This window comes from Patagioenas fasciata, chromosome 17 (genome assembly GCF_037038585.1).
Source record: "Patagioenas fasciata isolate bPatFas1 chromosome 17, bPatFas1.hap1, whole genome shotgun sequence".
In the NCBI taxonomy this organism is placed as follows: domain Eukaryota; kingdom Metazoa; phylum Chordata; class Aves; order Columbiformes; family Columbidae; genus Patagioenas; species Patagioenas fasciata.
This window is the reverse complement of record NC_092536.1, coordinates 10328984-10356343: the sequence shown is the minus strand read 5'-3', so window position 1 is coordinate 10356343 and position 27360 is coordinate 10328984. Positions and strand designations below refer to the sequence as shown.

The 27360-nt window shown below is 46.5% G+C and overlaps 1 protein-coding gene across 3 annotated transcripts in view; it reads left to right on the top strand.

The window, feature by feature from the left end:
• Positions 1-27360, top strand: part of BICDL1 (BICD family like cargo adaptor 1) — a 50925-nt gene that overhangs the window by 18580 nt on the left and 4985 nt on the right. The window contains exons 3-10 of one of the 3 annotated variants that reach the window (XR_011741670.1): positions 14202-14318; positions 16259-16405; positions 16760-16939; positions 17250-17468; positions 18627-18770; positions 21408-21538; positions 23934-24054; positions 24926-25034. Coding sequence is in view for 2 of the 3 variants with exons in the window: in XM_065851968.2 (XP_065708040.1) it covers positions 14202-14318; positions 16259-16405; positions 16760-16939; positions 17250-17468; positions 18627-18770; positions 21408-21538; positions 23934-24054 (1059 nt within the window). In the remaining variant the exon portion in view is untranslated. The remainder of the gene's footprint in view (positions 1-14201; positions 14319-16258; positions 16406-16759; positions 16940-17249; positions 17469-18626; positions 18771-21407; positions 21539-23933; positions 24055-24925; positions 25035-27360) is intronic. The other 2 variants (XM_065851968.2, XM_071815947.1) reach the window with 2 other exon arrangements.

Sequence of the window (27360 nt, the reverse complement as noted above, 5' to 3'; positions counted from 1 at the left end):
CTCTGCCCTTCCAAGACAAATCACTGAGGGTGAAATGGGGAATTTAGGGGGGTATGCTTCCCTCCTTCGCCATTCTGTGGTCGTGACGGCTTTATGAAGGATGCTGCTTCTTTCCAGACATAGCCTCAGCCATCAAATCTTCACCAGGAAAGAAACATCTTTTCTCAGCATCAGACACATAGGACAGGCTGCCAACTCTCACAGCATCTGTCAGTACAATGTTTCCCAATCTCAGATCATGTGCAGTGCTTGCAGGTCTCCCCAGCCCAGGGTTGGTTTGCAGGCAGCCTCGTGGCTTGGTTGCACAGAAACCTGGGCTGCAGATCACCCCCAGTCCCCATGTCTGCCTGGCACCCCTTTTCTGCTGTCAGCCCCAGCTGACTGCAAGCTTTCTGTATCCACATGGGGTCAGTTGTCAGAATGCAACAGGCTCAGTGCCAAAAAAACCTCACAGTTTGAAGGCTTCCTATCATTTTAAGCAGCATCTCAGACTGTGAAGGAAAGGGCTTTTGATTCAACAACGCCTGACCTACATTTGCAAAACCTTGGCTATAGGTGCAAGTCTAAGTATAGCACGTGTGTGCCAAATCTGCTGCCCACAGCCAAATACAAAGCCTTTGTCTGCAGCACTTCAGTGGACTCTAGTTCACGTGTAGTTACTCTGACACAGCTGTTAGGATGCTGCTACAACAGGTTTGTTTTTTCTTTCTTCTGACAGCACTCTACCTCTCCTCCATAAGGAAAGATAACTGAATACATGAAGGGTTTGTGACTGAGGTGGCTTCCCCCATACAGAATCACCCATGCTTTACCTTAAGTGGTATTCACAGATGCACCAAAGCCTGAAACTCATACACAGAGGGGCTCTTTCCAGTCCCTGATAATGCATTCCCCTGCATGTGTATGATTTGGCAGAGCACAGTATATTTTATACATCATCCTACAGAAAGTGCTGCACCCACCTTGTTTTTCAGCTAAGTTTGCTGTGTGCATCTACTTGCTTTATTTTTTATTTTCAAGCACAGCTTTTTGTAGGACTTAAAGTACCAAAATGCCAGAGAGTTTGCCAAAAGCTGTTATTTAAATAAATTCATGCAAGAACTTTTTAAAAGCTGGATTGTAGGAGGACAAAGCTCCAAGGAGAGATCCACATTCTTGTTGCTGGACCCTCCATCACCCAGAGATTCCAGCCACAGTGGCACCCAAGCTGCCTCCTCAGGGAGCACCTCAGCTGCCAGGCTGATGCATGCATGAGATCCAGCCACTTACAGAAGTGCTCAGCGGCTTCCCAAAAGCTGGGTTACAGGTGTTGTTCAGAAAACTTACTATCAACTTTGAATACACTTCCTGTGGTGTAACTTAGCAGCTCTGGCTTACGCTAGAAGTTATATTACGTATTTGTCACTACATACCGCTATCAAGGTGCAGACTGCTCTGAAGCCCGAGCCCCTTCCCTGAGGATCTGCTACTTAGAGACCTAATCCCCTTAGTGCCTACATCTGTGGCACTGCACAAAGAGCTAAACAAGTACATCTGTGTTCAAGCATCTGCTGCACTGAGTCATAAGCTGAACCTTAGTGGAAAAGGAGCAAAGCTGAGCTGAGACAAGTGTTCATGTACTTACTACATATGGTAATGGACAAAGTATAGATCTGTGTTCAACTGCAGCAGATCAGAGTGCTCAGATGTTATTACTGACACATTGTAATTATCTTTCATCAGGAATCACCAAAAGGAAGGTATGCCTTGTGCTCGAAGCCTGCTCCAAAGACCTTGTGCTCTGAACAGGTCTTTTCATGCTGCCAACAAGGGAAAACAATTCAGGAATAGCTGGAGGCTGCTGAAGTAAAGGAAGAAGTATTGCCAAGTTAAATGGAATCTCTCTAGAAGCTTTTTATCTGCAGCTATCCAGCACAGCTTTGGTGTGCTTAGAATGACAGATCAAATAGTAGTTGACCAATAAATATTTTTAAGTAAAATGTTACCCAATAGTTTCAGAAAAAATCCTTCAAGAAAGTAGATTTGGACCTTTTTATTTGCACATTGCAATTGTGACATGCTTCTGTGTGTGCTTGAGGTTTTCTTTGTTTGGTAGTGGTTTTTTGGTTGGTTGGTTGGTTTTGCTTTGTTTTCTTGGGTTTGTTTTTGTTTTGTTGTTCCCTGCCAAAAAACTTTGTGAGGCACTTTCTCATTTTTATAGCACTCACCTTTCATTTATGACCCTACTGCATCTATCAGTGCTAAAAACATTTAGTGAAGAGAAAGCTTTAATGGAATAGTTTGAAGCTGTAGCTCCCATCCTGGCCAATATTCACTATAGGGCTTGGGTTTCCTTATTTTTCTACAGAAAGCAGCCGTAAGTTTTACTGCATTGGCTATGAGAAATAAGCCTTCTGCACAGAACGTCTTCTATCTTGCTTTAGTCAAGCCAAACTCAAAAAAAAAAAAAAGAAAACTTAGCTCTTCCTCCTCTGACTTTTGAAATAAATTTATCAAGTTGTGAAAGAAATAACAAACACATCAGTACCGTTTTTAAGAAATAGCCTGATGGAAGCTGTCAGGGGTCAGCAGGGCTTTAAACGTCAACAAAACATCTCCCAGGTCGATCTACCATAAAGTTTAAATATACATCTACATTTTAGAAAATGGTTTCTCTCTTCCTGTCTGAAGGCTTCCTGAGAGATATTAATATATTTTAAGCCAACTCCTCGAATTTTTCCTCATCTTTTTTGGCATCCGTTCATTTCACACATATATGGGACTGGACACCAGTATTTTCATGCACTCAGATGTGTTTGTAGGTGCAAGTTTGAGCATCAGGTCTAAATACACCGGAAAGCTTCTGGTTTCTATATTACTATGAAATCCCCAAAGAGTATATTTCTGGGCTTAACAGAGTATTTAGATGAAGATTTCAAGAGCAGGCTGAGCTGCTAACCTGCCATCACATATTAGATATCCCCAATAGAACTCAGTTCATTTTCTTTGAAATAAAGGAGATGGAGTGCTTAAAGCCAGAGCAAGAGACTGCAAGAAGCTTAATTATCATCTCTTGCTTCCAGGCGCAGACATTTGAGTGTGAACACCTCCAGGTTTAAAGTCTTAGACCAAAACAGCTTCATAAAAAAATAAATTCAAGAATGGAGATTGGCTGTCCTGACTTCTGGCTACCAGGGGAAGACAAAGACAGTAAAGCCTCTCAGAGCAGGAGCACATGTTACTTTTCACTTTGCTTCCACCACTATAAGCTTCTGCTTCTTTTTTTCAAAAGGTTTTAATGAGCAGGTTAAATCTTCATGTTTTCAGTTCAGCTATTTCCAGACTAGTCAGGCATTTTGTATTCATTAGGCTATCATCTGACCTACACTTATGGCGCACTAGAAATTTACTGGAAGAAATATCTTTCATCCTTTAGCTCAAGTAGAAAAGTCAGACTGAGCTCAAAAAAAATTTGGATTAAAACCCCACATAAAAGTTAACTTGGCTAAAATGCTCTATCAAGATAAAATATGCCTTTTGTCCAGGAAAAATAACTTATTAATGGAAATTAAGCACTAGAAATGCATTAGAAGTTATCTAGGAGAGCAGACCATTGAACTTACTAATGCAAAACACAGACCAGCCAGCTTTTAAACTGTAGTGGTTCCCTCTGCCCAGCCAAAGCAAAACTCCAGAACCTGCTGCCTCACACACAGGTGTGGGGGGAATAACAGACTTTTTAACCTGAAGGCCCCAGACCACCTTCCAACACACTGAATCCAAGCTGTGCTCCCCTAAAGTGAATGCAGTGGCTCTTCTCAGCTCCACTTTAGTGTAACCAGGCTTGATTATTTAAGCTATAAGCCTTTCTGCTTCCATTTACAAATAGGTAACTAAAGTACAGAGGAACAAATGCTTCAGTCAAGGTCACGTGCAGCATCGCCACAAAACTAGGAGAGCCTGCTAGCATTACACTTTATTACCCTATTCCTTCTCAACAACCAGGAGCCAAGTTGCTGCCAACAAGCCTCACATTGAGAACCTCATAACAGACACCAGTGCTGGGAGCCACTGCGCAAAGCTGCCTCATCTCCCACACTCCTTCTGCAAGCAGGATTTGCACACAGAGAGCAAGAGCCACCGTGTGCACTAGTTAGCATGGCATGTCCTCCAGGCACACTTTGTCCTCTGAGTTATCTCCAGTGCTAATTTATTGCAGCATTCGAAGCAGCGAGCCTCCGGCAGGCCCTCCCACAGGAAGCAGGCTGACTCATTTTTCCACACACTGTATTTTCCTCTCCACAAGAGCCAAATGCTTTGGTCAGGAATAAACTACAAAAAACACAGAGGGTCATGTTTAAGCACCTCCTAAACCACGTGCACAACCCACATCAAGTTGTGAAAACATTTCTTTCATTCAAACAATGAACCTAGAGACATTACACCCAGCTAGAGTTGCCCCCACATGGTACACAACTGCCTTTGCTTCTGTTCTAAATCACAGATCCTAATCCCATCAAATCATTTAGCCTAAGCTAATGGGCTTTGGCCTCAGCCAAACAGCTATCCAAGTTAGCACTTACTGAAAAACAAGATGAAGACCACCATTTTACATTCATTCCTCTAAGCCCTTTGCAAAGCATTCAGATATTTGCCTTGTGAACTGTTTCTCATATGTCAGCTAGCCTTGTAAGAAGAGAAAAAAAAAAAAAAAAAAAATTCAATTGCCAGAAAAATCTTTACTATCCACTCTTTCACGCTTTGCTTAATGATGCAGCAAAAGTTTACTATCCCTATTAAAAGGATATTTCAAGGACACTTCCAGAGAAAAAAATGGTAGCAGTACATTATTGTGTCTGAGTATTAACAGTAGTTACCTTCAGCAGCACTTCCAGCTCTCCAGCCTTGAGAAACGTGGGAAACAACCAAGATCAACTAGTGCAAACTTCTCATCGCCCTAAAAAGGCAATCCAGCTTCAGACTGAGCAGGTTCAGGTTTTGTGGAGGTTTCCAAGAAAGGGCTAAACATCTCTAGCCTAGCACTTTTCCACCTCAAGGGGCAGGTGCAAGCCCAGCCCCTCAGACAAGAAACACAGCTGCTCCCTGTTCCCTCTTATGGCCAGCTCCCCACTGGCCTCTGCCTCCAGGTGTGAGGCATCTGAGCTGATGGGCATTAACTCTTTGCCAGCCACAAGAGCCCACTGCTCTGGGGTGTGTTGGGAAGAAATGATTTATGGTTTTGGTTTGTTTAATTGTAAAACTCGGGTAAATAGGAGTAAGGTCAAAGGACATGCTAAGCATTTCCTACTTGTCCTACAGAAGGGAAAGGGGAACAGATCTACAGCAAAGAATTCTCACTTTGACATATGCAAGAACATATCGTATTTCCAAAGTATCATGACTGTGGAAGTAGCACAGATCTTAGCATAAGATGTGACTGTTGTCCTTTGTCTCACAGAGTCCTCTTGGAGTAGGTTTAATGCTACAGTTCTCAGTAATGTTTCCTGAGCCTGATGCTTACGGAAGAGCAATTCCAGTGCCTCTTTTCCTTTACTTGGACTCCTTCTTTGGCAATTAAGAATCCTCATCCTTTAAATCTTTGATTGCCTTTTTTTCTTGACAGGTCCATTTTGTGTTAATAAAAATGTTCATTTGTTTCCTCGTTTGTCCACCCACTCTGTTGTCAGCAAAGGACCTGCCAACAAATCCACTGGCCTGTGCTCTACAACATCACCTTGTTTCCCACTGAAGGGAAGGCTCATCAACCTGTACAGCTGTAACAAAGGTCAGGCAGTGTGCCACAAAATCAAACCCTACTATCTAAGCACATATGGACTTATTGGATGCTCTGAGTAGGAAAAGAGAAGGCATAACCAGGAGGAGACCTCCAGGAGTGTAAAGACTGTTGCAGGTAGCTGAGTGTTTGAAGGTGTGTAATATAAAGGCATGAAATGCCAGCTATGAACTAATTTGCCTGAATTACACTGGAAAGGGTGACAGAGGCAGGAAGATAGGGTGCCATATCCAGCTCACAGTTTCACATATATATATATGACTCCCGTGCCAGGCCCTCAGTGAAGCCTGAAGGGCTGGATGCTGCATGTCCTTACTGTGATCACCTCGCAGATCTTACCTCAATGAAGCAGCAGTTGTCTGGGGGTCAAAACCAAGAAGAACACTGAGGAGAGGGCTGACAGGAGCTACGGTTGCACAGAATGTTCCTGAGCAGAAAGAAACCTGTGTTAGGAAGTAAATCTTACCTGCAAAAGCTGAGCAGATACTCTCTCTCCAGCTCCTGGTATTTAATCCACGTGCCAGTCTGCTTATAGCTACTGGATAGGTATATATTACATAGCACTATCCTAGCACTTTTCCAGTCTTAAAAAATCAATTTTTTCTAAAAATATCCCATGTGGTCGATGTTGTTGATCTCTGCTGGATGTTTACAACCAAAATATTTTGGAAGTATTGCAGATTTCCTGAATTCTCATTTTTCCACACAGCTTCTTCAGGCAGTGGTAGCTCTCACACCAGGACCAAAGCTGCTACGTACTTTGTGTAGTTTAATTTCCCCACAGCTGGATGGGAGCAGAGCGAGGGATGAAGCAAGGAGAGAAGGATTCGGCCCCACCACATCATTTGGCAGAGATGGGGAAAATGCGGGCCCTGGCCATGACACACAGCGCTCCCCAGCTCCCACGTCCTGCGTTGCACTGGGGAGCAGCGGGAACAGGTCCTGTGGAGAAGGCTTAGCCAGGTCCCCCCTCCTCCTCCTCAAAGCTTGGTGCTCACAGGGCTGTTTCTCACATTTTTTACCTCACTCATCACTGCCAGACAGTGTTTTGTCCTTTCTTAAGTACTTTTTTCCAGAGGCGTCACTGCCAGGCACAGCTGTGCCCCTCAGGGCAGCTGAGCTGCAACCGGCTGGAACCGGCTGTGTCTTCCCCGCAGAGCGGTCCCGCAGCCCTGCTGCCCAGACACCTACACCGAATAAACGCCACTGCTTGCCATGGTGATACACGTATTTCAGAACTGTCGTTAAAATACGTGCTCATGGCACAGTCTTCACAAACTTCACCGAGAACATCGACCACAAAAAAATCTCCTTGCACCAAATCGAAGTGGCGTCGTTGCAACACTGCAAAGGTGTTTTACCTCCAGTTCCTCTAATGATAAGTGATCTCACTGTCTTTATCTCAACCCGTGAGCTTTTTCATCTTATTTTCTTCCCCGTGTTGTTGAGGAAGGGGTCTGAGGGAGCGGCTGGGTGGGCGTCTGGCCATTGCTCTTCTCCCCCCGTGTGGTGACGCTGCCATAACGGGGCTGATGGTGCCACATCCCAGGGACGGTCCGTCGGGGACATCCCTCCTCTGCACACATAAATCAGCAAATGTGAACTGAACCCTTCAAAAGTTGACAAAAGGCAAGTGCCACTATTACAAAAGCACTTTATTGGATAGACTTATGCTTCGAGTAACAATTTTAAGTTGACCTGAATGAAAAGCTTTGGTAAAAATCTCCCAAAGCTTCCCAAACTGGGCAACCTCAAGGTATGCACAATATAGATGGTTGCTTATGGCACCAGCGTGCCAAGGGTTGGAAAATAGCCATGGCCTTACCTCTTTCTTGGCATGGATCAGTTAACCCAGAAATCTGGGCTTCCCAGCACAGCCGGCGGGCACTGGGGAGCCGGGGTGCTGGCTGTGGGGGGGGGGCAGCAATCCCAGTCCTCGGCAGCCAGATTGATGTATTGATTTTAATTATTCTAAGGCAAGATGTTTGTTTTTTCCTCCTTTGCTTGCGACTTGGTAGCCAAATATATTTTTCCTCCCAGAGAAGAGCTGGGAATCCAGGAACCTGAAGCCAGGGGAGGCAGCAATTAGTGGTTTGAAGTGTTAATGGTGCCACAGTGGGAACAGGGAGTCCCTCGAACTCAGCTGTTGGCAAATTAATAAAGGGGTAACACGCTCTCCTGAGTGTTACAAATTTAGCACTAATTAGGACTTCTCTTTCTTAGCTATTTTAGGCAATAATATCTTCAATATCCTTTGTTAAATTTGAATCATCTTGTTTGTAGAAGCAAATTGTATGGAAACATTGGTTTCTTCATCCAGCTACAGTCTATTAAACTTTTGCCATTCTCCTTTTCTTTCTGACATGACTTAGAGCTGGATATTTTGTATACAGTTGGTTTTATTTAGCAAATCTTCCCCCAAAGAGGATTTTCTTTGAATGAGACAGGCCTATGGGCTATTCATTTCTCACAGTCCATCCCAAACATTTCCAGGATCCCCTCTTCACAGGGGTGTCAGTGCTTCAATTTATCTTTATTTTATTTATTTAATGCTCGTATATTCCAGATGTTAAACCTCATGGAGTTATTGTAACTGGCAAGCTGTACTTTTCAATTAAATATATAGTTTTGGATATCTTAGAATTTCAGAATTAATCACGAGAGAAACTTAATCAGGTTTGCAATGAAAAAGGCTTTTAATTAGAACAGAGGCCAAAATGTCTTCCTGCTCCTGCTTTCTTCTTGCACTGCCCAAATCTCATCTAAACCTTGCCTGAAGTCCAGAAAGCAGATCTCACAGTTGATTGAATATATCTAATTGTGAATTGATGTCTATTCTTTTGCAGATGTGTTTCAAACCCTGCCTGGTGGCTGGGTTGGCTAATTTGCCTATACCCAGGAAATTAATTCTTTCTTAACTACAGAGCAAAGCTACGATGTTGAGCGATATATGTCTGCCTTTCTGGAAGGAATATTACTTCTCTGTAGCAAAATCAATGCATCACTAAATGATTGACATAGCCACAAAACATTTTAGCTTTTAATGTTTAGGAAAACACTGATGGGGAAGAGAAAGCCCTACAGTTTGCATAATGAGAGTAGAGCCAGACTGGCTGAGGCAGAAGAAATTCCTTTCAACAAAAGCCATTGCTTATTTGAGCAGTGAAGGGAAAATGCAGATAGAATGTTACATCTTCTGATAACACTAAAGAAAAGAGCATGTTAGAAATAATCAGTAGTGAGCTCATGACTTAAAACACATATGTGCACATGCACACATGTACAGGAGTGTGGAGAACCCAAGTAGACACTGTATGAAAATACACCACAAAGCCTGACAAATATCAGAGACTGTCAAGGTAGCTTTCCATAAAATAATGCCAATTGATGTTAAAATCTAGAGTTTATAGTCAATTAGAAAGGATAGCTCAGCAGCAATATTAATAACCTCTGAAACAAATGTAGCGTGAAAAGGGGGTTTCCATGACCAGAGCTCAGCTCAGAAGATTTTGTCTCATGTCTAAAAAAGATCAAACCTTTGCAAAGGTGAGACCAAAGGCATCAGCCATTTCCCTGTCTAGAAGAACTGGATGAAGACTTTTTCTCATACTCCTGTAGAGGGAAACACATGATATCATTATTTCTGTTTACTTCTTTTAAACGGCTGGTCAGAGAGAATATTCTACACTGAATGAGGCTAAAGAAAGTATTATTTTTACTTTACTGCATGAGATAGGATGTGAATGGTGTATGCTGAGGTGGCACTGTGACATCCCGCCTTGCTTTAGGGCCCTAAACACTAACAATAAGTGAGTCCTTTCTTCCCTCCATGTGGGCTATAACAGCAGGAACAAGATGTGTGAGTGTATAAGCTGAGCACCAAGTAGATAAATTCCAGATGATAATTTAAAGCTGGTAAATACAAACCTTACAGTCCTGCAAGCAGTCTAGTACTGGAAAGGACCTCTGAGGTCAGTTCATTTCCCTTCTGTTGTAGAGAGCCCTCTGAAAGAAACTGCATGATAAAGTGATCCAGCTCCACCACAAAATTAATTTTTGCTACCATTTCTCCTACTGTAATGGTGAAGGAGGAGGAATCCTACTGCATCTCCTTGGAAAAGTAGAAATCTTCCTATTCCCAGCCTTAATGTACTCTTACCCAGTTTATTCACACCATTCTTTCTGCCAAAATTGTGCTTCTACTTAAATAGCGCTTCTCCCTTCTGTGTCCTTATCCGTGATGTATTTATAGGGAGTCCTCTCTCAGCATTCATTGCATGAGATAAAACACGCCATCCTTTTTTAGTCTCCTTTCATATAACAGACTTTTCATGATCTGGATCACCCTTGCAGCCCATCCCTTCACCTGCTCCAATCCGAGCATGAGGACCAGAACTAGCAACACCAGCTATATATTGTCTTACCAGGGATTTTTACACTGCCATTAACGCTCCCTTGTTTCCTACTGCTGTATTGTACATTTACACTGTCTATACATAGAATTGTTCTAGCATATAAATTATGTTATACACTTAACCATCAAATACTGGTGTGTCACCTCATCTGGTACCACTTATGCTCCTTGGGAGTGTGGTCAGCATCTTGCAGGCAAAATCCTTCGATGCTTTTCATCTAGTGCTTTTTCATCCTTGACAGCTCCTGCAGAGTATTTCAGCATGAAGATGTTTCAGCAGTCTCTACAAAAGCAAGTGAATCATTCAAAAAAGCACAATCCATCCATCTTCTTTAGTGTCACCAATTAATAGCTGCTCAGGATGCTTTGAAATCCATAGCTGCTTAAGAGAAGAAAAATAACCAACCCTTTCCAATAGTGCTGTGCTGTCATTATATTTTGTATACTCTGCCCGTGCAAGGAAGCTTTTTTAAATTAAATGAGGTGAGTGTGATATGCAAAGGCCTCTGGTGTGAGCCTTTGAAGAAGAGGAGGAGATCAGTTATGCTAATCCAGGATAAGAAGGGAACGAAAAAACAATTGGTAGACAAGATATTGTTGGAAACCATTTCTCATTCCAGAAGGGAGTGGCCAGAGCCTGGCTGATTTTGGTGGCCACACTTCCATCTTCTGCTGCCCCTGCAAGCAAGCGGTGTTGGGGGCAGCCACAGTTTCCTCCTCTTGATGGAGCAGGAACAGCCTTTTGTGGATTATTTTGCAAAACTGTGCAAAACAAGGGACCGTTTTTAAAAGAGTGTAGTGTTGCCTTCCTGGGCAGCTCAGGCTTGGTCTGTGTGCTTAGTCCTCAGGTCACAAGCTACTGGAGCAAAGTCGTTGCATCTTTTGGTGGAGCTGCTGCCTTGGGCTCTGTCAGCCAGAGTACTCCTGAGACCCCGGATGAAGCCAGGTTAATGGAGGAGTTTGCTTTAGTCGATGAGGACTGGGTTAGGGAACAATTAAGTAGTCTGGACGTCCATAAATCCATGGGTCCAGATGGGATGCATCCGCGGGTGCTGAGGGAGCTGGCTGAAGTCATTGCTAGACCGCTATCCATCATTTTTGCCAAGTCTTGGGAAACGGGAGAGGTGCCCGAGGATTGGAGGAAAGCAAATGTCACTCCAGTCTTTAAAAAGGGCAAGAAGGAGGACCCGGGTAATTATAGACCGGTCAGCCTCACCTCTGTCCCTGGGAAAGTAATGGAACAGCTTATCCTTGGTGCCATCTCAAGGCACATAAGGGATAAGAGGGTCATTAGGGGCAGTCAGCATGGCTTTACCAAGGGTAACTCATGCTTGACCAACCTCATAGCCTTTTATGAGAATGTAACAAGGTGGATGGATGATGGCAGAGCGGTGGATGTGGTCTACCTTGACTTCAGTAAAGCCTTTGACACAGTCCCTCACAGCATCCTCACAGCTAAATTGAGGAGGTGTGGTCTCGACAATAGAGTAGTGAGGTGGGTTGCAAACTGGCTTAAAGAGAGAAGCCAGAGAGTGGTGGTCAATGGTGCGGAGTCCAGTTGGAGGCCAGTATCTAGTGGAGTGCCTCAGGGGTCAGTACTGGGGCCAATATTATTCAATATATTCATTAATGATTTAGACGAGGGAATTGAGTGTACTATCAGCAAGTTTGCTGATGACACTAAGCTGGGAGGAGTGGCTGACACGCCAGAAGGCTGTGCCGCCATCCAGCGGGACCTGGACAGGCTGGAGAGTTGGGCGGGGGATAATCTGATGGAATTTAACAAGGGAAAGTGTAGAGTCCTGCATCTGGGCAGGAACAATCCCAAGTTCCAGTATAGGTTGGGGCATGACCTATTAGAGAGCAGTGTAGGGGAAAGGGACCTGGGGATCCTGGTGGACAACAGGATGATCATGAGCCAGCACTGTGCCCTTGTGGCCAGGAAGGCCAATGGCATCCTTGGGTGTATTACAAGGGGGGTGGTCAGTAGATCGAGAGAGGTCCTCCTTCCCCTCTACTCCGCCCTGGTGAGACCCCATCTAGAATATTGTGTTCAGTTCTGGGCCCCTCAGTTCAAGAAGGACAGGGAACTGCTGGAGAGGGTCCAGCGTAGGGCAACAAAGATGATTAAGGGAGTGGAGCATCTCCCTTATGAAGAAAGGCTGAGGGAGCTGGGGCTCTTTAGTTTGGAGAAGAGGAGACTGAGGGGTGACCTTATTAATGTTTATAAATATATAAAGGGTGAGTGCCATGAGGATGGAGTCAGGCTCTTCTCAGTGGCAAACAATGATAGGACAAGGGGCAATGGGATCAAGCTGGAACACAAGAGGTTCCACTTAAATTTGAGAAAGAACTTCTTCTCAGTGAGGGTAACAGAGCACTGGAACAGGCTACCCAGGGAGGTTGTGGAGTCTCCTTCCCTGGAGACATTCAAAGTCCGCCTGGACACATTCCTGTGCGACCTCACCTAGGCGTTCCTGCTCCAGCAGGGGGATTGGACTAGATGATCTTTTGAGGTCCCTTCCAATCCCAAACATACTGTGATACTGTGATACTGTGATACTCCGAAGCAAATCCTGGCCCACGTTTGCCAGATGTGAGGGTGCTCTCCCAAACCTGCCCACAGCCACTGACCCCAATGTGGGTTTTCCTCCCTTATGAGGAAAGGCTGAGGGAGCTGGGTCTCTTTAGTTTGGAGAAGAGGAGACTGAGGGATGACTTCATTAATGTTGATAAATATCTAAAGGGCGAGTGTCAGGAGGATGGAGCCAGGCTCTTCTCAGTGACAACCAATGGTAGGAGAAGGGGTAATGGGTTCAAACTGGAACACAAGGGGTTCCACTTAAATTTGAGAAGAAAGTTCTTCTCAGTGAGGGTGTCAGAGCCTGGCCCAGGCTGCCCAGGGAGGTTGTGAAGTCTCCTACTCTGGAGACATTCAAACCCGCCTGGACACCTTCCTGTGGAACCTCAGCTGGGTGTTCCTGCTCTGGTGGGGGGGTTGAACTGGGTGAGCTTTCCAGGTCCCTTCCAATCCATGACATTCTGTGATTCCCCTCTTGCCCCCGTCTCTCCCTCCCATCTCACCTCCCTGTTGAAGGCATTGTGGCTGCTGATGGCATTTGCTTCTTGAGGGGCATCAATTCCCTTCCAGCTAATTTGCCAGAGGGGGAGGTCTGTGCCTACGTGTAATGGAACCTGATGGAAGCTAATTAAATAGAAAAACATCCATTTGTGCTGTCTCATTAGGGATTTGTCATGAAAACCTTATGTTCTCTTACAAGCCTAAACAAGTGTGTTCACCATGTAAAAATCAGCCATCAAGCTGTCTGGAGAGTAGTTAACATGTCTAAGTTGTCATTTATATAGGCTGCCCGCAGCCTGGATCCTGCAGGTAGGAATGGCCTTTCCCCTGTCCTCAAAACACCCGCATAAATGGGGCATCGCTCCTTCGGAATGGGAACGAGGGCCAAGCCCAGCAATCCCGCACTGACGGTCCTCTGGAGCGGATGCTTCTCCGTCTGGCCCTGATGGGAGCCAGAAATCAGAGGCAAAGAGCACTTGTTATTTTAGAGCTGTGCCAAAGTTGTTCAGAGGCTTAGGAAGTGTAAATTTAATAGCAGTGTTTCCTGGGGTCTGTGGCGATTCCCTGGCCTCTGCCTTTGCAAGTGGCCTGGTTTCCTCAACCACAATCAGGCTACTATTTTTGAAGAAAATTAAATTCCCTGTAGGGCATGGGAGTCATCATGCTATTTTACAATGGAAGAAAGTTACAGACTGTGTCCCTTTGGCTCCCCACAGAGAAAATCAACATGGTCTAAATGGCTGCTCTCGTCAACATCAGTTCAGGATTAGCTGTTCCCTCATCCAAACTCTGCAGGCTTCAGAGTTTCTGCCAAAACTAGGGCTTGCACAAAAGTCATTTCTGGGCAGATCTTCCCATGGGTGGGAGGAGAGAACTGCTTTCATTCCATGGAACGACCCCCTGGGGTAACACCAGCTGGTGTCTCCTTGCAGGCGTCGGAGGTGGAGCGGCAGCTCTCCCTGCAGGTCCACACCCTCCGGGAGGACTTTCGGGAGAAACACTCCTCCAGCAGCCAACACATCGTGCGGCTTGAGAGTCTCCAGGCTGAGGTGAGTCTCCCGTGCTCAGCCTTGCTCCTTCAAAAGGCAGCCAGGATGGCAGCTGTGGGGCAAAGGACTCCCCCAGCAAGAATTTTTGCTGCAACCCAGGGCTGGCTGAGGTGACATCGCCAGCTTCAACCTCAGTCACAAGCACACCTGCAAAATGAATGGATGAGGATCTTCCAGGAGCTAAAACATGGCTGTGCTCTTGCAGGACTGCTGCCCAGTACAGGTTAAACTCTGGGGCACGGTGGGAAGGTCTGCAAGGTTGGTTTGGTTTTTTTTCTGTTTGTCATGCTTGCAAAGAAAGCAGCAATCCTCTCCTGCTTCTGAGCCCTGCACGTGGGAAGGCAAGGAGCCCCTGCCTGTTTTAGCTCTGGTCAATTAAGAGGTCAATTTACTGGTCAATTTACCTCCTTTCCTCTTCCCTTCCCTGATGAGGGTCACTGAGGGACCACATATGCAGGAACTAGAGGGGTAGAAGGTGTCCAACTCTATTATTCTACCACTTTTTTTATTTGTAAGCTGTCTGGAAGAGCTTTTCCTAAAATCTCTCAATTTCTTCTTTTTTCCCCACTCCCACCTGCTCCCTGCTGGTCCCTCGCCTTTTCTTCCCCTCCCCTTGGTGTGGAGCAGCAGGTCCTTGAAGTAAGTATGGATGCTCGGAAAGGGTTTGCCTGCGTGTGCATCATGCATGCCCGTCACCGTGCATGCCTCACCTTGCCTTCTCACCCCCTCCTGCCTCTTGCTTTCCAAATCCTTTTCCCCTGTGTCCTTCCCATCGCCCAGGGCCCACAGCAGAGCAATGTTTTTTTCTGTTAGATGGTCATTCACAGGGTGTTCATTGCTGGTTTGGATACCAAATATGAACTCTGAATACAATCTCTGTGTTATACCTCTTATTTTTCTCACACTCTTTTTTCTCCAACCCACGCAAATCATGATGGTGGTGGGAAGAGACATCTCAGAAACCATTAGTCACCTAAGAACAGCTTTCTGATACCTACAACAACCTCTACCCTGCAGAAATAGCAAGTCCACACACTTTGCTAATATTTCTTCTTGCAGCCAAATCTTTCCAGCAACTTGGAAAGTAGCAAAAGAGAAAAGGTCCCAAAAAAGCCAAGAAAGCAGTGGGAAGGATCTATGGTCCATGAATTGAAAAGAGACCATAGGGAATACTTAGGGTTATACTGGACTGGTAAATGGCATACCCCGTACCCAGAGGACCTGTGTGTATTGGTCTGCGAAAAGGCTTCATTTTCTTGGTTAAATAAAAAGTGACCTTGGCTAGTGCTGATTCATTCTGTGCACTGTCCCCAGCTAACTGAGAGGTTTTGCTTGGCACATTGTCCCTCTTCACCTGAAATTACTGCCCTTGACAATTAAAAGAAATGAACCAATTTTAAAAGGAGACTAAAAATAAGCATGGCACAGAAAGGAATCTTCACAAGTAAAAAGACAGAAAAATCCCTGGCGAACGCGCAGCAATTAAGATCAGCAGATGGGTGGTGCTGTGGCAGGATCCTGCCAGTTCACCCCGTGGTTTCCAGCACCCAAACAGGAGAAAATATGGCCATGCTCACACGGGTTACCAACCAGGAGAAGTAACTAGTTTTGCCCAGTCTTGCAAATTTTAAGGTACAAGGGGTGGGCAGGGTTGGTCTCCGCTTAATCCATGTGGACATTTCTGCCTTCTCCCTGGCTTCCCAGCAGTGCACATCCAGCCCCTTTGGAGCTGCCCATGCAGCCTGGGGAAGGAGGAGGTTCCTTTCAGAGCCTTCCTAAGCTTTAAACCACACACATACATACAGTTCCTCTCATACAGGTACAGAATACCTCCATGCATACTTTTGCTTTTTGCTCTTTCATCTCTTGGGAACGCAGTTTGCCTCCTCTCTGCTCCTTGGAAAGTGCAGGGTCCGATACCGCCTCACTTTCTTCTGCAGATCAAAATGCTGACGGACAGAAAGCGGGAGCTGGAGCATCGCCTTAGTGCCATGATGGAGGAGAATGACCTGCTCCAGGGAACCGTGGAGGAGCTGCAGGACCGAGTCCTCATCCTGGAGAGACAAAGCCATGACAAGGACCTGCAGGTGAGGAGGCAGCAACAGGACAGGGAAGAAGGGGGAAATAGAGTAGAAGACACGGTTTGGGGTAAATTAATCGGTCCCAACATCTTCACAATGTTCCTCATTTTGGTGCTGATTAACCTGCTATTTTTATCTTTCTGGAGTCTAAACAGTGTCCAATAATGCTTGGAGATTACTAAGCTCCAGTAAATAGCAATATCGGCCAAGAGTACTTTCCTCCTGGCTGGGAACCCTCTTTCACGACACCCATTCCTCCCTCTCAGCTGCGTCACAAACCAAGAGATTCATCCAGTCTCTGTCACCTCCACTAATATTTTTTCCTGCTTCCTTGACGAATTCCTTGACTTTCTTTGCAAGCTGCACCAAAGCCAGCTGGAGCTCCAGGAGGTGCGGCTGTCCTATCGGCAGCTGCAGGGGAAAGTAGAAGAGCTCAGTGAGGAGAAAAGTCTCCAGAATTTCAACACGACCAGCACGTCCCTGCTATCCGAGATAGAGCAGAGCATGGAGGCAGAGGAACTAGAACAAGAACGAGAACAGGTATTTGCCCTCCAGCCTCTGGGAAAGCCCGCGCACCTCTGTGGCCAGCCCCAGAGAGAGAGGGAGTTTATTGCATTTGATCTGCATTTGGAGCTGAACCAAAAGCCAGAAAATTGGGGTTGTTGTCCCAGCTCTGGTATCAACACCCTTCTGACCATATGAAAGTAAATCTCTGTATCCATTTCAAAACCAACTTAGCAAGCAAGACAAAGATTTGTGAGGTTGGGTGATCACATGCCCCACTTCACTGTGAAAAAGGATCTCCATGGTCTTGATGTTCCAAGGCTAATGTCAGGCTCTCTCATTCCAGCTGAGGCTGCAGCTCTGGGAAGCTTATTGCCAAGTGCGATACCTCTGCTCCCACCTCAGAGGAAACGACAGCGCAGACTCAGCAGTCTCTACAGACTCCTCCATGGATGAGTCTTCAGAAACCTCATCAGCCAAAGATGTCCCAGCCGGCAGCCTACGGGCAGCACTCAGCGAGCTGAAAAGACTGATACAAAATGTGCTGGATGGGGCAGACTCCACGGTAAGTTGACAGCACAGGGAGACCTTGGCTTGCGCATGTCCCGTTGCCCATGTGACGGAGCTTCCTGCAGGTTCCTACTGGATCCTGAAGCCCCTGGTCTCAGAGAGATGGACCCAGAGAGACGGTCTGTCATGGTGCACAGCCTGCTCTGTGTGTCTCGAATGCTCAGCCAAGCCCCAAGCCAGCACACGGGGTTTCAGCTCACAGTGGTCAGGCAACTATAAGCTCATTGCAACTGTCACTGATCTGGGAGTCATTCTGGAAAATGAATGAAAGTAGGCTTTCGTTGAGATTTGTGGTAAGTTGGAGTTTCAACATGGAAATATTGCAGATTGTCTCATACATCACAGTTCAGTTATTTCTCTTACGATTTTTCTAACCTTGCTTTATTAGCAGTAGTATCACAAAAGCATCATAATCCAAATGTGGGTAGGTTCTGTCACTGCAAATTGACCCTGAGTGCAAATGTCTTGGCAAGAGCTGCTGGACTCAAATTCATTGATGGGTGAAGGGTTTTACTGACACACGATGGTGACTGTGAGGTATGGCCCTGGGGCTGCTGGGGAGGAAGGGATGGCATGGAGGACCACTCAGCACCCGCAGGAGTGCAGAACTATGGGAAAACACCCCGCTTTTTGCAGTGGCTCAATTCAGACCCATTTCCATCACCCACAAGCTGGTTGCATTGCCAGTGTGACTTATTTGAGATGACGTGGTGAAGAAGATAGTGCAGACCCTGCAAGCACAGACCTGCATGGGAGTACTCACCCTCCTCATTTCGGTACCTGCAATAGCTGGTAAGAGGGCTGAGCATAGAGATGAAGTTGTATTTGTTAAATAAAAAATAGGGAGTCCTGCAAATGGTCTTCAAACACAGAGCCATATGTTTCCAAGTGTTCAGTAGGTCTCTGTAAATTTGGTTTATGCTAAAGTGAAAACATGTCTGCATGCTCTTTTTATCATGTGTAGAAACACTACCCTTGGCTCAGCACGTTTCCACTGCAGAGGTATATGAGAACAAAACTGAAAGTCTACCAAAGTCACATTCACACTTTCTTCATCCTTGTTTAGTATCCTCCATTCCAAATTTGTATCAAATTAATGCAATTGCCTTTTTTAAAGTGAAATCTGAGCAAGAGATTTCTCTCCCGCTCTCAGAGCTCTCGACGAAGCGACGATGACACCTTAGAGGAACAGATCAGGCGAACAAGTGAGGATTCGCGAGCCCTGAGGGAATTAATGGAGGGAGAACGGGGGAAACTGAGGCAGAGTTTGGAGGAGCTGCAGCGACTGCACAGCCAGGTTAGCAATTCCCACGCTTTGCATGTGGTCTTGTAACACCAGCATTCATCTACCAATACATACGTTCTCTGGAACAGATCAAGATGATAAATAACCCAAGAAGATTGGAGCCAGTTGTGGTTGGATGAGGGAGTCTGTGTTAGACCCAGTTACAGAGGCTTCACGCATTTAGGACCAGAGTTTTTGACAAGTTGTCTGATGCCCATCCCAGACATCATCTCAAGCAGACAAACTTTAAACCTTTCCCCCAGTCTGCTTTTCAGCCAACCTGTTTCACTTAAATTCTTCTCAGCAGAAGACCCCAAAGTACAAGACTGCTTGATACGGGGTAGTGGAAACTCAGAGGTATCCAGTCTGATCCATCTTTCTTCCACTAAGCCCTCATAAGAGGTATGTGCAACCACTGGATGGACAAAACAGTGCTGCTCTGCTGTACACGGCACAAGATTCACCTCCTTCCACAGCACCATCACAAAACTCTCATAAATGCACACCCAGAGAATCTTAATCATGGCAAACCTGGCACCAGGCAACACCCCAGGGCGAACAGACAGTGTCAACAGCAACAAATGATCCAACCCTGAAACCAACAGCAAACCCAAAGCACAAAATCACACTGCATCTGCACTGAAAATAGCATCATCTGTGTCTGAGATCCTATGCCAAAATTAGCAAATGGAGACAGGCAGGCAAGGAGATGCTCTGTGATCCTTATTTCTACAGGACAAGTCTCCAAACACTGGAGGGGTCTGGAGGCTGCTGCAAAAGCAGCATTTGACACAGCTGCTTGTGCAGCACCAGCTGCACTGGAGCAGGGAATGGGATTAACACCCTTGGGTGGTCTTGCCAGCAGTGCTGTATCACTCTTTTGCCATACCCTTTCAAGAAGAAAAAAGAAAACACATGCCTGTTCAGAAAGTCAGCACAACTTGGGGTCTGACAGCCTGATGTAGGGCTATGGGCCCTCTGACCATGATACCAAAGAAAAAAATAGTGAGAGCATCATTAAATACCCCTGGCAGTGATGGCTGCGTGTGTTTGAGATGGCAAACAGTCTGGTTGACAAAGCAGCTGATTAGAGGCAGATCGTGTTGAGGACTGCTCCTCTCAGCAAGGTGGCCACCACAAGGGACACCTTTGAGGGTCCAAACTTCTGCCCCCAGTGAGACATGAGCCCAGACACTCCTCTGGCCATGCTGCTGTAGTCCTCCGCACCATCCCCAGGTGCCTCTTACCCTTAAACACATCTGAGATGGAGGAGACACAAGAGCTTGATCACTGTGACTTGGCTATGCTGACAGAGACCACTAGAGGCTTATTCACAGATTTTGAGTGACCGCCTGTATGTTGTAATCGCCCGTGCCTCTGACTACACTGGAAAGTGATTTCATACCTCCTCCCTGGTCCATTTCCTCCCTTTGTGGCATCCCATTCTTACCTGAAACACAAACAAAAATTGCTAAAACCCCAAACCTATCCCCAAACAGTGTTTTCTGGGGGCCTCTTGATCCACTGTCCCCTGGGATTTCAGCAGAAGTGCTCAGCACCTTTCGCAGAGCTCCCACCACTGCTCTCCATCACCTCATCATCCTGAGATGCAACCCATGCTGGGCTGTGGGGGACACAGCTCAGGCAGAATCCCCCGATTCTCTGGCAGCCCCAGCACACAGCGGGGAACTTCTGCACACAGACAGGGCACGTTCGCACCCGCCGACCCAGCCGTGCTGCGCTAACGGAAGATCCTCCCACGCCGCTGATGTGATGAGCCCTTTTTGAGTGTCTGCCCTCTATTTAAAGATTTCTTTGAGGCTTAAAGTGCTACTGAGCTGTATTTAGAGAAAGGAGGTGGGTCAAACGCTGAAAGGGTTTCCAGGTGGTAGAGTAGCGTAACAGAGCATGTGTGTGCCCTAGACAAAGAAATTAAATGTGTATGAAATATTGCAAAGCTGTGCTAATGTAATCCTTGTGTGATTTCACACCCTATTAACTCACTCTGTACAGGACCAAAACGATAGATCATTCCTCAGACTATTTAAGACTCTGCACATATTTTAAAGTCTAATTAACGTTGTAAGATGTGCCAGTAACACCTTCCATGGCATTGAAGGGAGTTTTCACATCCTTTGTCTTCAGCTTCAGACTACTTCAAGAGACACAATGGCCCTCTCTCCAGAAAATCTCATTTGCTGCTAAATGGTGTTTGCAATAATTTAACCCTGAAAAGATCAGAGTGCAACAGGCAGGCTCAGAGGTTGCACGCACAGGACAAACCACCTGGAGAGGGGCAGTATTTCAGCATTGATGCCACAGTGGTTTTTGAGCCATTGGGACAGCAAAGTTGCAGGCAGGTCCTGCCCCACACAGCTGCACAGCTTTCAGTGCTGTTGCTACACATTACTGAGACCATCCTGGTGATTCACCTTGCTCAGACCAGCGCTGTCAGCATCCCAAAGTGAGCTGGCGCATTTCATGAGGGTTTGCAGCAGCACTAACAGCCCCCTCTCAGCAGATACAGCTTCTCTTACAAGCAAGGAAGCTCATCCTCCAGGTTGGCCCACATGGCTTTGTATTCTTCCATCCACTCATGGTTAATTTACCCAAGTAAGTCAGGGTTTCACGCCTTCCCTCTGCCCACAGGTCACGCTGCTGAGCGTGGAAATGACGACGCTGAAGGAGGAACGGGACCGGCTGCGAGGTGCTGCTGAAGACAAGGAGACAAGTGAACGGCTCTTGCAGGCCATCAGGGACCGAGATGAGGCCATTGCCAAGTAAGTGGCACAAACAGCCAGAACCAGGCTGGGCTAGCAGTTACAGAATGCCTAAGCACAAGATGCTTCCAGGCTGGGTTTTTCCAGTGCTGGTCTGAGTCACAGCAACAAGGAGAAGACTTCAGGGAATCAAATGGAAACACTAGGTCTGCCCTATTTGCCATATTTTTCTTCTTTTGCTCTTCCAGACACACAACTCTGCTTTCCTGCTCATCCCCATTACAGCCCTGCTTGGGCTTCTTCCCTAAACCTCTGGTCACTCACTCTCCTTTCCTGTTTCAGGGTCTTTTTTGTTTCTCCAGTCCTGCAGTTCTCTAATTTTCCTCTCAGTTCTCCCACTGTATTTTCCCCATCCTGCTTGCAGACCTGTGCAGTTTTGCTACCCCATAGCCCCTTTCCCCAGCTCTGTGCTTGGACTTGCCACGCTGCCTGGAGCACACTTTGCCCCAAGGAGAGGAGCAGAAACATGCACCCTCTGTGCTCTAGGTAGAAAGGATACATCTGATAATCTCTTCAATAAGCTGATGGGCCAGGACACCACCAGTCCATCTCCTTATGGAAGTGCCTAATACTCAAGCCCTCAGCAAGAGCATTGCACCTCTGCAGATGTGGGGAGCTAAATCAGCAAGCACAGTCCCTTTTTTAAGTGACCCAATCATCTGTGCTGCTCCTGCCTGGGTAGCCAGCTACCAAATTCCCATCTCTGTCCTCTGTAACACCTCCATCTGTTGGCAAAAATCAGGAGCATCCCAGCTGCACTGCCGAGTGCAAGAAGGGTGGTTCTGACATTTTCAGCGCGTGTGGGTTGCTGGTTCTGCTGTGGCTATGGCAACATGCTGCTGCTGTGATAAATCCCCTGGTAATATCCAAGCAGCAATGGGGAGCTTCGCAACAGAAGGCTCTTTAAGGTGCTTGAACCCACAGCCAGGAGTGTAAGGGTACAGCTTCTCCATGGTGGTTAATGACCCTGCTGGGACGAAGCACTTATATTTACAGCTGACTGTCCTGCCACAGCAGAAGCCCAGAGAAAGAGGGACATGACAAGTGTGCAGGGGCGAGTGGTGGGTGATTAATGAGCAGAAAGTAGCTGCAAGTGAAAGCAGACAAGAGCATTGTGTTAGAAAAGGAAGTGTCCCTCCATAGACTGAGCAGGCTGCTCCCAGCTCGTCATATGTTTCCCACCTCGCACCTCAAGGGTTAAGTCATTTTTGTTAAAGCCCTCCTGAAAAAAAGCCTCAACTCTGAACAGAAATAAAATCGCTGCCTGAGGCAGACATCTGGCATGGAAAATTTTTAGCTTGAAGCTGAATGTTGGCAACAAGGGAAGCAATAGGAAAATAGGGTCCTAGAATAGGAGGTGTTAAGCAACCACTACCTGGAATATAAACACAAATTCCCAAATTGCTCTTCTGCAGGGGAGCACAAGGGAGCTATTAGGAGGCAATGAATTAGCTACACTTAATAACATGCAATTATTTCTCCTGAAAATGTTTGCAAGGAAAGATGGTTCCCAGCAAGCCATGTTTCAGTTTCCCATCACACAGCAGTTAATTGAAAACTTAAGGTTTGTGCTCACTTGTGTGCTCCCAAGCAGGGTGAGCAGCATTTCCCAGCTTGGGCAGCTTTGGAAATTGCTCCTTCATAGAGGACAGCTCCTTTCCACTAGCCAGGGGCAGCACTCAGGGCGCTTGGGGCAACCTTGGTCATGGCATTGCAGGCCCAGTGGCCACCAAATGGATGGCAAGAAATGCAGCAGCGTTCCCAAGTGGCAGCACAACCCCATTGAAACTGGGAGCTCTACTTAAAAACATAGTATTTAATTCAAACAATTTCAACAGTTTGTCATTCTTAAAAAGCGTATCAGTGATAAACTTTCTTCCTTCATTTCTTCCTTCAGTCAAAGTCTTTGGAAACTGAAAGCAGAGTTGTACTCTTTGAGGGGGTTTTTGGTTTGGTTATATTGCAACTTATTGATCAAGTCATCAGAGACAGATCATTTGTTTTGTAGAAAATACCATTTCCTTTCTTATGCATTATTAAAGAGAAGAAAAGGAAAAAAATATTTATCTGTAGATTCTACCTCATTTTAGATCTCGATTTTTAATTGCAGATCCTGCACATTATGCAGGCACACTATATTACCTTACACAGTAGCATATCTGCCTCTTTCTATTCTTCATAGTGTACTGACCAGAAATCTGCTGGTTTTATAGTAATGATGTCTACAGTTCCATCCCGCTCTTCAGGTGAATAGGTTGTCCAGAACACAACAGAAATGAACAGCTTCAGATTTGGGAACTTGCCAATGAAAGAAATTGTTGACTTCTCCTCCAGGATGTGTTTAACACTTCCATTAAAAAAAGTCACATGCCCCGATATCTCTCTCTTCCCCCAGGAAGAACGCGGTGGAGGTGGAGCTGGCCAAGTGCAAGATCGACATGATGTCCCTCAACAGCCAGCTGCTGGACGCCATCCAGCAGAAGGTGAACCTCTCGCAGCAGCTGGAGGCCTGGCAGGTGAGCAGCCCAGCCCTCCGTCACAGCAGGCTCTGGGCAGCACGTGGCCCAGGAGGCACCCTTGGGTGACTTTGCCCCACTCCCCGTGGGTTTGCTGCATTCTCAGCCCAGCCACCGATAGGCCGGAGCATTTGCTTTTGGTTCTGCAGGAGCCAGTGACACAGCGATGCTCAGGGGGGTGAAACCCAGCCCTCCCCTGGGCAAAGCCTTTCAGCTGTGAGCTGTTAATTAATTATACAGGACTAGCCATTTCAGATGGAGAAACAACCTGTATCTCATGGCTGCATGGAGCATGGGTAACCTGCGCTTTTCAGAGTAACCTGCTGTGGCCTGGGGGGAGAAGGTGTCTGTGTGAGAGGTGTCCCTGGGCACAGTATGTCCTTGCATTGCCATAACGGAGCAGAAACCTGGGAGGCAGAGAGGTTGTGGTGATTGTTTTGCAGTATAGCTGCACTGTTTTCATCTACTCGGAAGATCTGGCAGGATGGAGAAGCTACAATCCCAGCTCTCCACCAAGGTAATAAAACGCAAAACCCCAAACCCCAAACCCCCAGCAGTTGAGCGGCTGCCCTGAAGATCCTCTGCTTGGGTCAGTGGGGAAAACCCATGTAGAGGCAGAGAGGCCTTGAGAGCAGACCAAGCTGTCTCCTCCCAGAAACCAGCACTAAGGGAGGCTACTGTAACAGAAAACAAAAGAAAACATCTAGGTCTAGACCAGTTATAGTATTTTGTTGCAGACTGTGCAAGACCCTGATTCTACTAACCAGCCTGACCAGTAGAAACCTCTCCCATACAACCTTGCTCCTGTTTCAACTCCACTGTGTTTTCGTTTCTCTTTTTTTTTTTTTTCTTTTCTTTCTCCTGCTTACAGTTTGCTTCCTCAGGGCTTTTTACTATCTGGCTCCTTTGGTTTCTGATCTAGTGGCCTTTCTCAGTTCCTGTACCAACAGCTTTAGTCGTACACCCCTCCTGCCTTTGAGGTGAGCTCCCTGCACCCTCACCAAGCACCTGCCATCCCCTCGCCTGTTCCATTCGCTGCCACCATCACCCACATCTGTCTTTGTCCTCACCATCATCTGACAAGAGGGACCAGTGGGGGGTCTCCATCACCCACCAATATTCTGCACAGATACCCCTGCCACCCCAGCACCCAGCCAGGGGCAGCATCCAACACCCCATGGTGAGGGTTAACCCCCCAGGTCACCAGGGGGAAAGCAAGGCTGAGGCGCACATATCATTAATCCTCTGTATTTGGCGTATCCAGTACCTGGAAAACTTCTTGAAATGCAGAGTGGGGTTTTACTTGTCAGCTTCATGATTTAGTAAGTGACATGCAGTGCTCTGCATAGGAGCTGTCTGTATCCAAGCTCTGCTTCAGTTTGGATGGGTCCTATACATTGAGACCTATTTACTAGTACAGTCAGTATTTAGTGCTGGAATATCCCCAGCTTAGGGTTTTAACAACAGGCTTTTGCTTTCTCACTTTATGTTGTCCAGTTGCAGCAATACAGCAAACCCAATCTTGCTCCCATCAGCTCTCTGAAAGGAGGATCAGACTCACTAGCACTGCAGAAAGTTGTCTCCAACATACTGACCTAAAGTAGTATTATGCAGTAGCAACATAGTTTCCAAGCACCTGATGTCCCCAGAACAGAAGCTCAACCAGAGAGACACAAAACAAGACAGGTGATTTATATATATTTTGGAGACTATTTTTATAAGAAACATTCACCTTTGCAAATGGGATGAGATTCTCTGCTTTAGCTGGGCATAAATGGAGGCTTTAATCTGATAAAACTTTGCTCTTGCACAATTCTAGTCTGCACTTTACCAAGGACCATCAACAAGATGACAGTTTTCTGTAAGCACATAATCATACCAGATATCATATACGCCAGAAGCTAAATCCCGCGCATCCAAGCCTGGCACAGGAGTGGATGTGCACCTTGTCCCCATGCCTAATCTGACCCCCACTGGTATTCATCATTATCTGACCGGGGGCAGGAGAGGCATTGCTGGGAGTAGGGGAGGAACATGGAGCAGAGCGGGAGGTGAAGACGGCTGCTGCTCTGAGAGCTCAGCGGCTTCAGTGCAATAGCGGCAGTGGCACCATTAGGTTGCAAAATGCTGCGATGCCAGCAGAGAACTGCAGCCACCAGCCTCCGAGGTGTCCTTGGGCAGCTTCAACCCTTTTCCCATGCAAGGGGGCCCAGCTCCAGCTCACAGAAATGATACACACCATTTGCACCTCCTTCAGAAGAGCAGAAACCCAGCACTCCCAGAGCACACTGGTACTGAGTTATCCAGCTTTGTGGGATCAGTTTATCAGACAGGTCTTGTCCTGCTGGTGTTTGTCCTCCCTCCACATCCCCAGGCACTCCAGCACCCCTGTCCAGTGCCAAGGCTGGAGCGCAGCTCTGCCCCGGCCTTGCTGTGTGTTAATACCTATACCCCAAATCTCCACAGCCAAGCACTGTGCTCTCTGATTCACACACCAAACAGACAGGGACCGGAACGCAGTGCACTCTCAGTAGTGCATACTGTACTTTTATATATATATATATAAAATATTTTTGCATCTATATACATATCATACTCATCCCTTGTTATGTGGTTCACCAATGACACAACTCTGCCATGCTGGAGCCAGGATGTCTACTTCATTTTCCAGAAGAAGTGCCTTCAAACTCCAAGTCCTATACATTTCCACATGGCAGCTTCACCTCTAGAAACCTGTTTCACCCTAATGCTGTTGTTTACCTTAACCTCTTCAACTCTCCCCCTGTCTTTCCCCTTCCCAGCCCTGCTCTGAAAAGATCCAAAGCTTCCCCAGGCCACGTAGCTCTGCACCCTCCTGCTTGCCCAGGGCAAGTCCCCATACTAAATTCAGGTCCTGGCCATGGCTGTCAGTCCTTTTCCCTGCACAAAATGCTGCAACAAGTCAGTAGCCATTGTTCAGATTTCCAGTGCAAGTTGGCTGGTTTTACTCCACATTGAGCTACAGAGCGGCTGGGGCACCCACTGGACGAGGGCAGCACCTTCCCTTCCGTCTGCACCGAGTGCCAAATGAACAGCACTTCCACTGCTACACCCCCTCCAAACTATCCTTGTTCTCACCAGATAGTACCCCCAGTCCTAATCAGGGACCAAAACACTGGAGATTTCTCCAGTGGGACTGGTTTGGTACACACATTTTCACTAATCTACAGTTTAAATATGCAATTGTAGCAGAAATAATAGATCGGAAGGTTTAAAATTAGTAGAATGGTTAGCCAGGTTTTCAAGGAACGCATTAGCACATCATTA